The sequence below is a fragment of the Phyllobates terribilis genome, unplaced genomic scaffold (genome assembly GCF_046119375.1).
Source record: "Phyllobates terribilis strain yellow unplaced genomic scaffold, ASM4611937v1 Scaffold_8__6_contigs__length_399053987, whole genome shotgun sequence".
In the NCBI taxonomy this organism is placed as follows: Eukaryota; Metazoa; Chordata; class Amphibia; order Anura; family Dendrobatidae; genus Phyllobates; species Phyllobates terribilis.
The window spans coordinates 278,598,516-278,611,999 of record NW_027362768.1 but is presented as its reverse complement, the minus strand read 5'-3'; the positions used below and the strand labels follow the sequence as shown (position 1 = coordinate 278,611,999).

The 13,484-nt window shown below is 41.6% G+C and overlaps 1 protein-coding gene across 1 annotated transcript in view; it reads right to left on the bottom strand.

The window, feature by feature from the left end:
- The window catches only part of BAIAP2L2 (BAR/IMD domain containing adaptor protein 2 like 2), a 141,601-nt gene that overhangs the window by 53,252 nt on the left and 74,865 nt on the right, over positions 1 to 13,484 (bottom strand). Inside the window, exon 4 of the mRNA XM_073644288.1 lies at positions 9,949 to 10,010. Within this exon, the coding sequence (XP_073500389.1) occupies positions 9,949 to 10,010 (62 nt within the window). The remainder of the gene's footprint in view (positions 1 to 9,948; positions 10,011 to 13,484) is intronic.

Here is a 13,484-nt window from a genome sequence, read left to right as displayed (position 1 = left end):
TTTTCTGGTGAGGTGCCCATACTTATGCACCTGTCAAATTTTGTTTGAATGCAGATTGCACATTTTCTGTTAGTACAATAAACCTCATTTCAAGGCAGAAACATTACTGTGTCCAACAGTTATTACATATATCAAACTGAAATAGCTGTTGCAAAAACACCAATTTTTATAAAACATTAAGCTTAAGATTAATAGGGGTGCCCAAACTTTTTCATATAACTGTATAATGATAATCTGCAGGTAAATAGAGTATAAATCCTGTTAGACTGCCTTACTGGAGTAGCGGCTAGAGGGAGAAAATAAAGTTACAGTGGATATAAAAAATCTACACACCCCTGTTAAAATGTTATATTTTTGTCATCTAAAAGAATCATACCAATAGGAATCATTTCAGAACTTTTTCCACCTTTAATGTTAGACATAATCTGCACAAATCCATTGAGAAGCAAACTGAAATCATTTTGAGGGGGTAAATAAAAATACAATTAAAATAATGTGGTTGCATAAGTGTGAACACCCTCTTATAATTTGGAACGCGGTTGTGTTGAAAATTTGCCAAATCACATGTAAACTCATGCTGAATAGTAATCACTGCACAGCTGCCATCATTTACAGCGATTCTGACTGACATATGCTTAGCTGCATTTTACAGCAAAAGTCACATGGTCCATAAACAGCTTACAACACAGCAAAGACAGCTCACTGGGGAAAGTTACCAGTCAGGAGAAGAGTACAAAAAAATTCAAAGGCATTGGATATACCATTAAACACTGTGAAAACGATAATCAAAAGTGGCATCAATTTGGTACAACAATGACATTACCTAGAACTGGACATCCCTCAAAAATTGTTGAAAAGAAGGAAATTGGTCCAGGGGGTGGCCAAAAGGCCTACAGCAACATTAAAAGAGCTGCAGGAATTTCTAGCAAGTACTGGGTTGTGTAATGCATGTGACAACAATCTCCCGTATTCTTAATATGTCTGGCCTGTGGAGTAGGGAGGCAAGATGGAAGAATTTCCTTACAAAGAAAAGCATCCAAGCCCTGCTATGTTTTACCAAAACCTATATCAAGCCTGCCAAAAGCATGTGGACAAAATGTGTTATGGTCTGACGAGAACAAGGTTGAACTTTTTGGCCATAATTCCAAAGGTAAGTTTGGTGCAAAGCCAACACTGTGCAACATCAAAAGAACACCATACGCACAGTGAAGCTTGGTGGAGGCAGCATTACGCTTTGGGGCTGTACTTCGCCAGCTGGAGCTGGAGCTTTAGTCAAGATGGAGGGAATTATGAACAATTCCAAATATCAGTCAATTTTTCAACAAACTCTTTAGTCCTCTGCTAAAAAGTTGAAGATGAATTTCATTTTTGAGCATGATAATGTACTTAAACATGCCTCCAAATTAACAAAAGAATGGCTTTGCCAGAAGAAGATCAACGTTTTGGAATGGTCTATACGGAGCCCAGACAGAATCTAATTAAAAATCTGTGGGTGAACTGAAGAGGGACTCTGTACGCGGGAGATCTCGCAATCTGACAGATTTGGAGCACTACTGCATGGAAGTGGTCAAAGATTGCCAATTCTTGTTCCATGCTGATAGACTCCTACCCAAAAGACTGAATGCTGTGATAAATTCAAAGGGTACTTCAACAAATTATTAGTTTAAAGGGGTTGTCCGGTCAAAAGTGATAAGTCTGCAGTCACGCTGTGTGACTGCAGACTTATGAATCCCCCCAGTGCACACACTGTGCACTGCAGGGAGTTGCCGGTTTTAGACCCTGGATCGGAGGGTATGTATAAGTTATACATACCCCCAGCAAGTCCATACACTTGTATTGAGCGAGGCCATTCCCCATCTAGTGTCGTGGATGGCCAGTGGGCGCCTCCGACTAGAAGGCGTGGCCTTGCTTAATACAAGTCTATGGAGAGAGAGGCCATGCCCACTGGCCGGGTGTTAGAACCTTGCTCTTAGGTTTTTTTTCCTTTGCTGGTCACATGACCTTGTTGGCCTATTTAATCCTGCTCCGCCCTTCTGGCTTTGCTGGACTTCATTGTATATCTACTTTCTAGCTAGCCTGTGCTCTGTGTCTTGCTCTGTTAGTTTGCTTGGTCTACTGACCTCTATGTTCTATATATTTTGTTTGTTCGTCTGTCTGCTACTATTTCTGTTAGGAGGTGTCCCATATTCCTCCCAGTCCTTAGTACTTGTAGGGATTCCTTCCCCACATCTATAGGTCTCCGTACAGACTAGCTTAGGACTTTAGCAGGTCTGATCACAGGATCAGGTCCCCTGTTACATCGTAGGGATTAAGCTGAGTTCTATCGTAGGGACAGATCTCCTCTCTTTCCTTAGCTCTGGTAGCAGAACATAACACTTAGGACTTTAGCAGGTCTGATCGCAGGATCAGGTCCCCTGTTATATCGTAGGGATTAAGCTGAGTTCTATCGTAGGGACAGATCTCCTCTCTTTCCTTAGCTCTGGTAGCAGAACATAACAGTAAGTCCAGCCAGCAAATTCTCTAAGGAAATATTTTTCTGTTCCATCATGGTGTCGGTTCAGGATTTGGTTCATCGCCTGCAGGGACTCTCTCTGGAGGTGGCCGAGCTCCGTCAGCACGTGAGTAACTGTCCTGGAGCACATTTCTTGGAGCCTAAGGTATGTTTGCCGGATTTATTTTTTGGTGAACACCGAGAATTTTTTTCATTTAAAAATGCTTGCTTATTGTATTTTCGTTTGAGACCTAAGTCCTCTGGGGATGAATCCCAGCGCGTAGGGTTCATAATGTCACTTTTGCGCAAAGAGCCTCAGGAGTGGGCCTTTTCTTTGCAACCTAGTGATACATGCTTCAGATCAGTGGATAGTTTTTTTTCTGCTTTGGGACTATTATATGATGATCCTGACCGTGTCGCATCAGCTGAGACTGAGTTGAGACGTTTAAAACAGGGATCAGGTAATGTGGAAAAATATTGTACTCATTTCCGTCGTTGGTCTACTCAAACAGGGTGGAACGATTCTGCTCTGAAAAGTCTATTTCTTGCTGGGCTCAGTGAAAGGGTTAAAGACCTGCTAATTGCTTATCCTACACCTGAAGATTTGCAACAGGCTATGCAATTAGCTATACGGGTGGATAGAAGACTGCGTGCAAGGGTTAATGAGAGCAAATCCTCTGCTATGTCAGTTTCTGGTTATGAGAATGTGTGTACTAACAGTGGTGAACCGATGGAGATTGGATCGGTGGCACCTCGCTCTCAAGAAAAAGACTGTCGATTTTCTGAAGGCTTGTGTTTCTATTGCGGAAAATCTGGTCATTTGATTAAAGGCTGTGAGCTTCGTATGAAGAAAGAAAAAAAAATGGTCAGTCACGCCCGTATTGCCTGTTTAAATTCCAAGGGTATATTTTTAGCTGCTTCCACGATTGCTCAGAAAAAATTAATGGAATTTCGGGTGTTTGTTGATTGCGGGTCTACTCTGAATGTAATTGATGGGGGATTCGTGGAAAGACTCAATTTAAAACCTGAACCTTTATCATCCCCCATTGCTGTGGTTTCTGTGGATGGCTCCCCTTTGAAGAATATTACTCTCAAGGTCTGTGAATTTCCTCTCACTATTAATGGTGTTCACCATGAGAAATTGGATTTGGTAGTGTTGAATAACTTGCCTTCTCCAGTAATCTTGGGATTGCCCTGGTTAAAATTTCACAATCCTGTACTGGATTGGTCTACCAGTGAAATTAAATCCTGGAGCCATAAATGTTATGACAAGTGTTGCAACGGGCGTATTGCAGCTTTGGATAGGGGAGAATTGCCTGTTCCTATTCAGGATTTTTGGAGAGTTTTTTCTGAGAAGGAATCGCAGGTTTTGCCTCCCCATAGAGACTATGATTGTTCTGTTGAATTTGTCCCTGGAGCGACTCTTCCTAAAAGTCGTTTATTTAACCTTACTATTCCTGAGAGGAAGGCTTTGGAGGAATACATACAGACAAGTTTGGCCGCCGGTCACATTAGGCCCTCTAAGTCTCCTGTGGCGGTTGGATTTTTTTTTGTAAAAAAAAAAGGACGGCGGTTTACGTCCTTGTCTGGATTTTCGTGAGATTAACAAAATTACTGTACGCAATCCTTACCCACTGCCATTGATTCCTGATCTGTTTAACCAGTTAATGGGGGCCAAGTGGTTCTCTAAAATTGAATTTAAGGGGGCATACAATCTGTTGCGCATGAAGGAGGGTGACGAATGGAAGACTGCTTTTAACACTCCTGTGGGTCATTTTGAGAATCTGGTTATGCCTTTTGGTCTTACTAATGCTCCTGCATTTTTTCAGAATCTGATTAATGACATCCTTAGACCTTTGATCGGCAAAAATGTGGTTGTGTATTTGGATGACATTTTGATTTATTCGCCGGATCTGGAGTCTCATTGGCGGAGCGTGCGTGAGGTATTACAGTTATTAATGGACAATTCGCTTTTTGCTAAGCTGGAGAAATGTGAGTTCGCTGTACAGAGAATTAGTTTTTTGGGCTACATTATCTCCAGCAAAGGTTTTGAGATGGATCCGGTTAAGGTTCAGGCTGTGCAGGAATGGCCTAGGCCTATTGGTTTGAAATCGATACAGAGGTTTTTGGGTTTCGCCAATTACTACAGAAAATTCATAAAAAATTTTTCTAGTATTGTCAAACCTCTGACTGATCTCACCAGGAAAGGTGCTGATGCGGTTCAGTGGTCTTCTGAGGCCATTGAAGCTTTTGTGTATCTCAAGGAGAGGTTCACCTCTGCTCCCATCCTTATGCAGCCTGATGTTACTAGGCCGTTTTTGGTTGAGGTTGATGCTTCCTCTGTGGGGGTTGGCGCAGTATTGTCTCAGGATAACGGGGATGGATTACATCCCTGTGCCTTTTTTTCAAAAAAATTTTCGGAGACTGAACTGAATTACGATATTGGTAATCGGGAATTATTGGCTATTAAACTCGCATTTGAACACTGGCGCCACTTCTTGGAAGGTGCGGAATTTCCCGTTCAGGTTCTTACGGATCATAAAAATCTGATATATCTTGATGCTGCCAAGCGCCTGAATGCCCGTCAGGCTAGGTGGGCACTGTTTTTCTCGCGGTTTAATTTCTCCGTTACTTACATCCCTGGTACTAAGAATGTTAAGGCGGATGCCTTGTCTCGCAGTTTTTCTCCCATAGTCGGTGCTGAGAAAGAGGAGAACATTTTACAAGAAGGTGTTGTGATAGCTGCTTTGGACTCCGTTTTGGAAAATGAGATTTCCTGATAAGCCTGGTCCTAGGGGATCCGGAGGATCCTCTTAGAAGGGGGGGTACTGTTAGAACCTTGCTCTTAGGTTTTTTTTCCTTTGCTGGTCACATGACCTTGTTGGCCTATTTAATCCTGCTCCGCCCTTATGGCTTTGCTGGACTTCATTGTATATCTACTTTCTAGCTAGCCTGTGCTCTGTGTCTTGCTCTGTTAGTTTGCTTGGTCTACTGACCTCTATGTTCTATATATTTTGTTTGTTCGTCTGTCTGCTACTATTTCTGTTAGGAGGTGTCCCATATTCCTCCCAGTCCTTAGTACTTGTAGGGATTCCTTCCCCACATCTATAGGTCTCCGTACAGACTAGCTTAGGACTTTAGCAGGTCTGATCGCAGGATCAGGTCCCCTGTTACATCGTAGGGATTAAGCTGAGTTCTATCGTAGGGACAGATCTCCTCTCTTTCCTTAGCTCTGGTAGCAGAACATAACACCGGGGGTATGTATAACTTATACATACCCTCCGGTCCCGGGTCTGAAACCGGCAAATCCCCGCAGCGCACAGTGCTTGTGCTGGGGGGATTCATAAGTCTGCAGTCATACAGAGTGACTGCAGACTTAACACTTTTGACAGGACAATCCCTTTAAGGGTGTGCATATTTATGTAACATCATTCATTTAGCTCTTTAGTTTCCTTTTTCCACCCAAAATTATTTCAGTTTATTTTTGTATTTGATTGTACAGATTATAGGTAACATTAAAAGGTGGAAAAAGTTCTCAAATGATTCTTCTTGGTATGATTTTTGAACATGACAAAAACTTGGCATTTTAACAGGGGTGTATACATTTTTTTATATCGACTGTGTATTCTCCTTGCAGTTGCTCACTTCCAGTAGTTGTGTATTCTCCACTTCCAGTCATTAGGGTGGTGTAGGGGGCATTTACAGTCACCACTCACTACACATAGTGAATGTGCTGTGATCACGCCATAGCAGATGGACAGCCTGCTCTACACTGTGAGTGTGTAGAGCAGTAGTGATTACAGCATGCTCTCTGTGTAGTGAGCCAAGACTGTAACCGCTCTCCCCAATGATTGGAAGCGAGCAGCTGCATGGAGAAATAAAAACATTATTTCCTCCCTGTAGCCGCTGCTCCAGTAAGGCAGCCAGGTAGGATTAAAATGCTATTTACCTGCAGATTACTCTGTAGCAGGTAAAAAGCATTTCTAGAGGCGATGGGTTCCGTATAAAGCTATTTTGGCGGGACCGGCCGATCATCTAAAGTCTTCTGACTATCCTCCTGCAGATGATGCTTTAGGAAATAAGAAATAGCATGTGAGATTTATCAGGTTCCATACTTTTCTTCTTTCTGGAAATAAGCCACTACTAAAGGTTGCAAGATGGCGGCTTGCTCTCTCCATGGAAAGTAACTAGCGCTGATCCAAGCGTGCACATCACCAGAGTGTATTTGGACATCTTAAAGTGAACCTATCACCGTGAAAATGCAGTCGAATTTGCAGGCATCAAAATATAGAGCAGGGGGAGCAGAGTAGATTGATATATACAGTACAGACCAAAAGTTTGGACACACCTTCTCATTTAAAGATTTTTCTGTATTTTCATGACTATGAAAATTGTACATTCACACTGAAGGCATCAACACTATGAATTAACACATGTGGAATTATATACTTAGCAAAGAAGTGTGAAACAATTGAAAATATGTCTTATATTCTAGGTTCTTCAAAGTAGCCACCTTTTGCTTTGATGACTGCTTTGCACACTCTTGGCATTCTCTTGATGAGCTTCAAGAGGTAGTCACCGGAAATGGTTTTCACTTCACAGGTGTGCCCTGTCAGGTTTAATAAGTGGGATTTCTTGCCTTATAAATGGGGTTGGGACCATCAGTTGTGTTGTGCAGAAGTCTGGTGGATACACAGCGGATAGTCCTACTGAATAGACTGTTAGAATTTGTATTATGGCAAGAAAAAAGCAGCTAAGTAAAGAAAAACGAGTGGCCATCACTACTTTAAGAAATGAAGGTCAGTCAGTCTGAAAAATTGGGAAAACTTTGAAAGTGTCCCCAAGTGCAGTTGCAAAAACCATCAAGCACTACAAAGAAACTGGCTCACATGAGGACCGCCCCAGGAAATAGACCAAGAGTCACTTCTGCTTCTGAGGATAAGTTTATCCGAGTCACCAGCCTCAGAAATCGCAGGTTAACAGCAGCTCAGATTAGAGATCAGGTCAATGCCACACAGAGTTCTAGCAGCAGACACATCTCTACAACAACTGTTAAGAGGAGACTTTGTGCAGCAGGCCTTCATGGTAAAATAGCTGCTAGGAAACCACTGCTAAGGACAGGCAACAAGCAGAAGAGACTTGTTTGGGCTAAAGAACACAATGAATGGACATTAGACCAGTGGAAATCTGTGCTTTAGTCTGATGAGTCCAAATTTGAGATCTTTGGTTCCAACCACCGTGTCTTTGTGCGACGCAGAAAAGGTGAACGGATGGACTCTACATGCCTGGTTCCCACTGTGAAGCATGGAGGAGGAGGTGTGATGGTGTGGGGGTGCTTTGCTGGTGACACTGTTGGGGATTTATACAAAATTGAAGGCATACTGAACCAGCATGGCTACCACAGCATCTTGCAGCGGCATGCTATTCCATCCGGTTTGCGTTTAGTTGGACCATCATTTATTTTTCAACAGGACAATGACCCCAAACACACCTCCAGGCTGTGTAAGGGCTATTTGACCAACAAGGAGAGTGATGGGGTGCTACACCAGATGACCTGGCCTCCACAGTCACCAGACCTGAACCCAATCGAGATGGTTTGGGGTGAGCTGGACCGCAGAGTGAAGGCAAAAGGGCCAACAAGTGCTAAGCATCTCTGGGAACTCCTTCAAGATTGTTGGAAGACCATTTCCGGTGACTACCTCTTGAAGCTCATCAAGAGAATGCCAAGAGTGTGCAAAGCAGTTATCAAAGCAAAAGGTGGCTACTTTGAAGAACCTAGAATATAAGACATATTTTCAGTTGTTTCACACTTTTTTGTTAAGTATATAATTCCACATGTGTTAATTCATAGTTTTGATGCCTTCAGTGTGAATGTACAATTTTCATAGTCATGAAAAATCTTTAAATGAGAAGGTGTGTCCAAACTTTTGGTCTGTACTGTAGTTTTATGAGAAATGATTCAGGATAACCTGTGATTCTCGGTCCCGTGGGGGCGGTCCTATCAGTGACTGACAGCATTCTATGTATAAGTGTGCTTAGAAAGAAAGCTGTCAGTCACTGATGGGTCCGCCCCCACTGGACCAAAAAAAAAAAAGCAGAGGTTTAAATCATGAAAAAACAGGTTATACTGAATGTGTTTTCCCCAAACTACATATCAATCTATATGGTGCCTGCAGATTAAACTGCATTTTCATGGTGACCGGTTCCCTTTAACACTTTAGAGGTTTTTAAGCTATCCTCGTAGAGTGACCAAGACACTAGGATTTATTAAAATAGTCCAAAAGTAAAACTGTCTTTTTTTGCCCAGAGCAATCAGTCCCAGTTCAGCTTTGATTTCTAAAGCTTCTTTTAAGAAATTAAAGATTTGCTGGAATTGCTTGCTATGAACAACGAAGACAGTTTTGTCATTAGGCAATTTTGAAAAATCTGCCCCAATATATAATCTTGTTTTGCCTTTAGTTTTACTATTTTGTAAATAACGGAATAAAATTCACCAGCGACTCTTGTTCCCTACAGCAGCTAAATTGGATTTGTGACCATATACCCTTGTTCTGATTTGCTACTTAATTAAAGGGGTTGCTCATTTTTTTAAAGGAAATATGTGAACAGGTTTTTGCTCTCTAATCTGAGAGTTACATGATGTAGGGGCAGAGAACCTAATTCAAGTAATGTGTCACTTACTAAGCTGTGTGTTGTTGTGTCAATAAAATCGGTGTTTTATCAGCAGGAGATTATCACTACAGGACTAGGGGTCTCTTGTCTCCTAGTCAACTGCTCTGTGTAATCCCACCCCCACCACTAATTGGCAACTTTCTGTCAATATGCATTGTACACAGAAAATGGCCAATCAGTGGTGTGGGAGGGGTTATACAGAGCTCAGCATTCAGAGAACTGCTTGATCTGCAGCGCAGAAAACAGTGATTGTATCAAAATGACAGCTTGCAGCCAAGCAAGTGATACATCACTGGAATCAGTGTCTCAGCTGGTACATCATGCTGCTCTCAGATTACATAGCTAAAAACCTACTGACAGATTACTTTTAAGATAAGTCATCATTATCAGATCAGTGGGGGATCAACATCCAGCACCTCCACCAATCAGCTGTTTGCAGCACTAGCTAGATGTTAACAGTGTGTGAAACTGTAACAGCGTGGCTTAATAAATAATGGCCATACTTGAGTACTGCAGCTCAGCTCCTATTGAAACAATAAAAAGATGAACTATAATAATTTATTAGGTTATTGTATAAAAAGGTCATGTAACATGGAAAAAAGGTGGTAACTTCTGGGGTTAGAAATAAATAAATTGATAAAGACAAACTTCTGGAGATTTCAATTCTTGAAGAAAATGCACTATTTGGTTTTACCGAAAGATTTGCTATTTGAATAGTTAAGGAATGTCTTCTTAACCAATTATAAAGGTTACATTGTGTAAACATTATAGTTACAATTCCTTACCACTAACTGAAGCCCAGAACTTGCATTTTTGCAGTTGTCAGCCATCTGGATGAGTATTTGACCTATAATATTGAAAGGGAGAACATTGCAGTTATGTGTAACTGAAGATCTTGGCTTTGTCTTTCACAGTTTAAAATATTTTTTTATACACTTCAGTAGAGTCCCTGCACACAATTTTCAGAAAAAAAATTCTGCAACAGCAATGTGTGAAATCACCAAATGATCAATTATCTTTTAGGTATCATCTGAAAGACACTGGGTAGATTTATCAAGCTAAATGTGCCAGAATTTCAATTTTGCCAAAAAATTTACTTGCACTGTATCTATTATGAATTGTAGACACCTTCATCACCTTGAATGATAATGCTCATTGGAGACGAGACATAGCATAGGGTATGGCACTGTGCACCAAAAAATGTGCCAAAATGTAGTTCAAATATCTGGCACAAAGTAAGCCAACTAATAGGTGATGTAAACTTGGACTAGACAGTATAAAAGTAAGTCAAATTTGTCAAACATCATGAATTACTATGATAAATCTTTTGCATTTTAAGATTGTCTTTACAGCTTCACAGAACTGAATGGACAGTCCTATTCTTATAGGCTAAAACTAAATTTCCCAGCAGCACACTGCTTCTCCCCAGTGCTGCAGGTACCATCCTCTGCTATCCTGTGTGTTTCCTGATAGAGACAGATATAAACTGCTCAAAAAAATAAAGGGAACACTAAAATACCACATCCTAGATATCATTGAATAAAATATTCAAGTTGCAAATCTTTATTCATTACATAGTAGAATGTGTGGAGAACAATAAAACTTAAAAATGATCAATGTAAATCAAAATTAATATCCAATGGAGGTCTGGATTTGGAATGATACTCAAAATCAAAGTGGAAAATCAAATTAGCGGCTGATCCAACTTCAGTGGAAATGCCTCAAGACAAGGAAATGATGCTCAGTAGTGTGTGTGGCCTCCACGTGCCTGCATGACCTCCCTGTAATCCTATACCTGGGCATGCTACTGATGAGGCAGCAGATGTTCTCCTGAGGGATCTCCTCCCAGACCTGGATTAAAACAGTCAACTCCTGGACAGCCTGTAGTGAATGGAACGAGACATGATGTCCCAGATGTTCTCGATTGAATTCAAGTCTGGGGAATGGGCAGGCCAGTCCAAAGCATCAATGCCTTCACCATGCAGGAACTGCTAACATACTTCACCCACATGAGGCCTAGCATTGTCATGCATCAGAAGGAACCCAGGGCTCACTGCACCTGCATATGGTCTCACAATGAATCTGAGGATCTCATCCCGGTACCTAATGGCAGTCAGGGTACCTCTGGCTTGCACATGGAGGGCTGTGCGGCCCTCCAAAGAAATGCCTCCCCACACCATCACTCACCCACTGCCAATCGCCCTGCACAGTGTTGGGCTGTAAGCCCAACACCCAGTTGTGGACGTTGGGACCCCATATCACCATCATGGAGTTTGTTTCTGACAGTTTGAGCAGACACATGGATGTTAGTGGACTGCTGGAGGTCATTTTGCAGGGCTCTGGCACTGCTCCTCTTGTTCCTCCTTGCATAAAGGAGGAGGTAGTGGTTCAGCTGCTGGGTTGTTGCCCTCTTATGGCCCTCTCCACATCTCCTGGTGTACTGGCCTGTCTCCTGGTATCTGCTCCATGCTCTGGACACTGTGCTGACAGATACAACTACCCTTCTTTCCACAGCTCACATTGATGTGCCATCCTGAATGAGCTGCACTACCTGAGCAACTTCTGTGGGTTGTAGACACTGCCTCATGCTACTGTACCTCTAGGGGTGAGAGCAATGACAAAATGCAAAAGTGACCAAAACAACAGCCAAAAAGAATGAACAGAGAAATGGTCTATGGTCACCACATGCAGAATCACTCCTTTATAGGGGTTGTATTGGTAATTGCCTATAATTTGTAACTGTTGTCTGTTGCATTTGCACAACATCAGGAGAAATTGATTCACAGTCAGTGTTGCTTCAGAACTGGACAGGTAGATTTCACAGAAATGTGATTGACTTGGAGTTACATTGGGTTGTTTAAGTGTTCCCTTTATTTTTTGAGCAGTGTATATTTTCTATATAGAGAAGGAGATGCGAGAAAGCGTGAAAGAACAAAAAAAAAAAGAATACACAGAAGAAGAGAGGGAAACGGAGGAGAGAGGGGAACAGAAAGAAGAGGTAGAGAAAGAAGGGAAACGGAGAGGTAGTACAGTAGACTACTTACTGTACTTCATTATTGTTATTAGCAAAAACTTGATTTTATAACAATTTCATAAGGTTGCTTTTGTTAAAAAATATATATATATCCACATCTAATAATTAATGTGATGGGTAATCCGGTAAACATGACCATGCTCTCTATTGCATGCATATAAGAGCTGAGCATAGCATAACTGAGCTGTGCTACAACCCGACTGTCAGGGCAATGAGGATGTAGAGTGTTTTATTAGACAAGGTAATTGGGTTTCATGAATCATACAAGGTCATTAGGTGCAGCTTCAGCAGGAATCACTAGTATTTTAAGAGACAAGCATAGATGAGCTGTATTACAACCCGACTGCCAGATTATTAGACACAGTCATTACATGCATCTGAGCATGCTCAACCTATTGCATTAGAACTACTGAAAGATGGATCTAGTGGCAATGGAAGGAAAACAGAACCTTGAGGGCATCATTAGGGGGTGATAGCTAATAGATTTAAAAATAGGTTGTATTGGCATGCATGATTAATTATGCACGTACAGAAAACTGAGACCACATCATAATGATTCTGGGAATAAACCTTTAACATGATACCATTGAATCTCTGTAGTTTTTTCCATTGTGTCAGGCACTGACTTCATAATTAAAGTGGTTGTTCCACGAACAAAGCACATTTTAATTAATAGATCTTTGCATAATAATAAGTTCCACATTTGAATTTGCTCATATAATATTATAAATGTGCCCCTGCTATGTGCTGTGTAAAGGCTGTATCCAACCATGCAGAGTTGCTGTAGTTCATGGTTGGCACATACCATAGCTCTTAGCCAGGGGTGGAAGCATAAGTCACTTATGATAAGTGAGTATAGTATACAGACAAAATAGCAGGGGCTCATAGCTGCTGATTTCTGAGGCAACACATTTCCCTACCTGAGGTAGCACATTTCTCTGTTTGTTTTATCACAGGAGTGTATGTTTCTGCCACGTCACCAGTTCTGTGAGCTCATCAAAAATCAAGTCTGTGACATACAATTTCAGCAGCCGCTGGAGCTCCTACATGACTGACAAGATTTATGATGAGCTTAGAGTGCTGGAGACGTGGAAGAATCACCAGCTCCTGTGATTCCTCAGGCAGGGAAATGTGTTACCTCAGAAAGCAGCCACTGCGAACCCTTGCTGTTTTATCTGTATACTCATTTATCATAAGTGACTTATACTTCCTCCCCTGGCCAGGAGCTGTGGTATGTGCAGACCATGTTCCTGCATGGTAAGACATAGCCATTACACAGTACATACT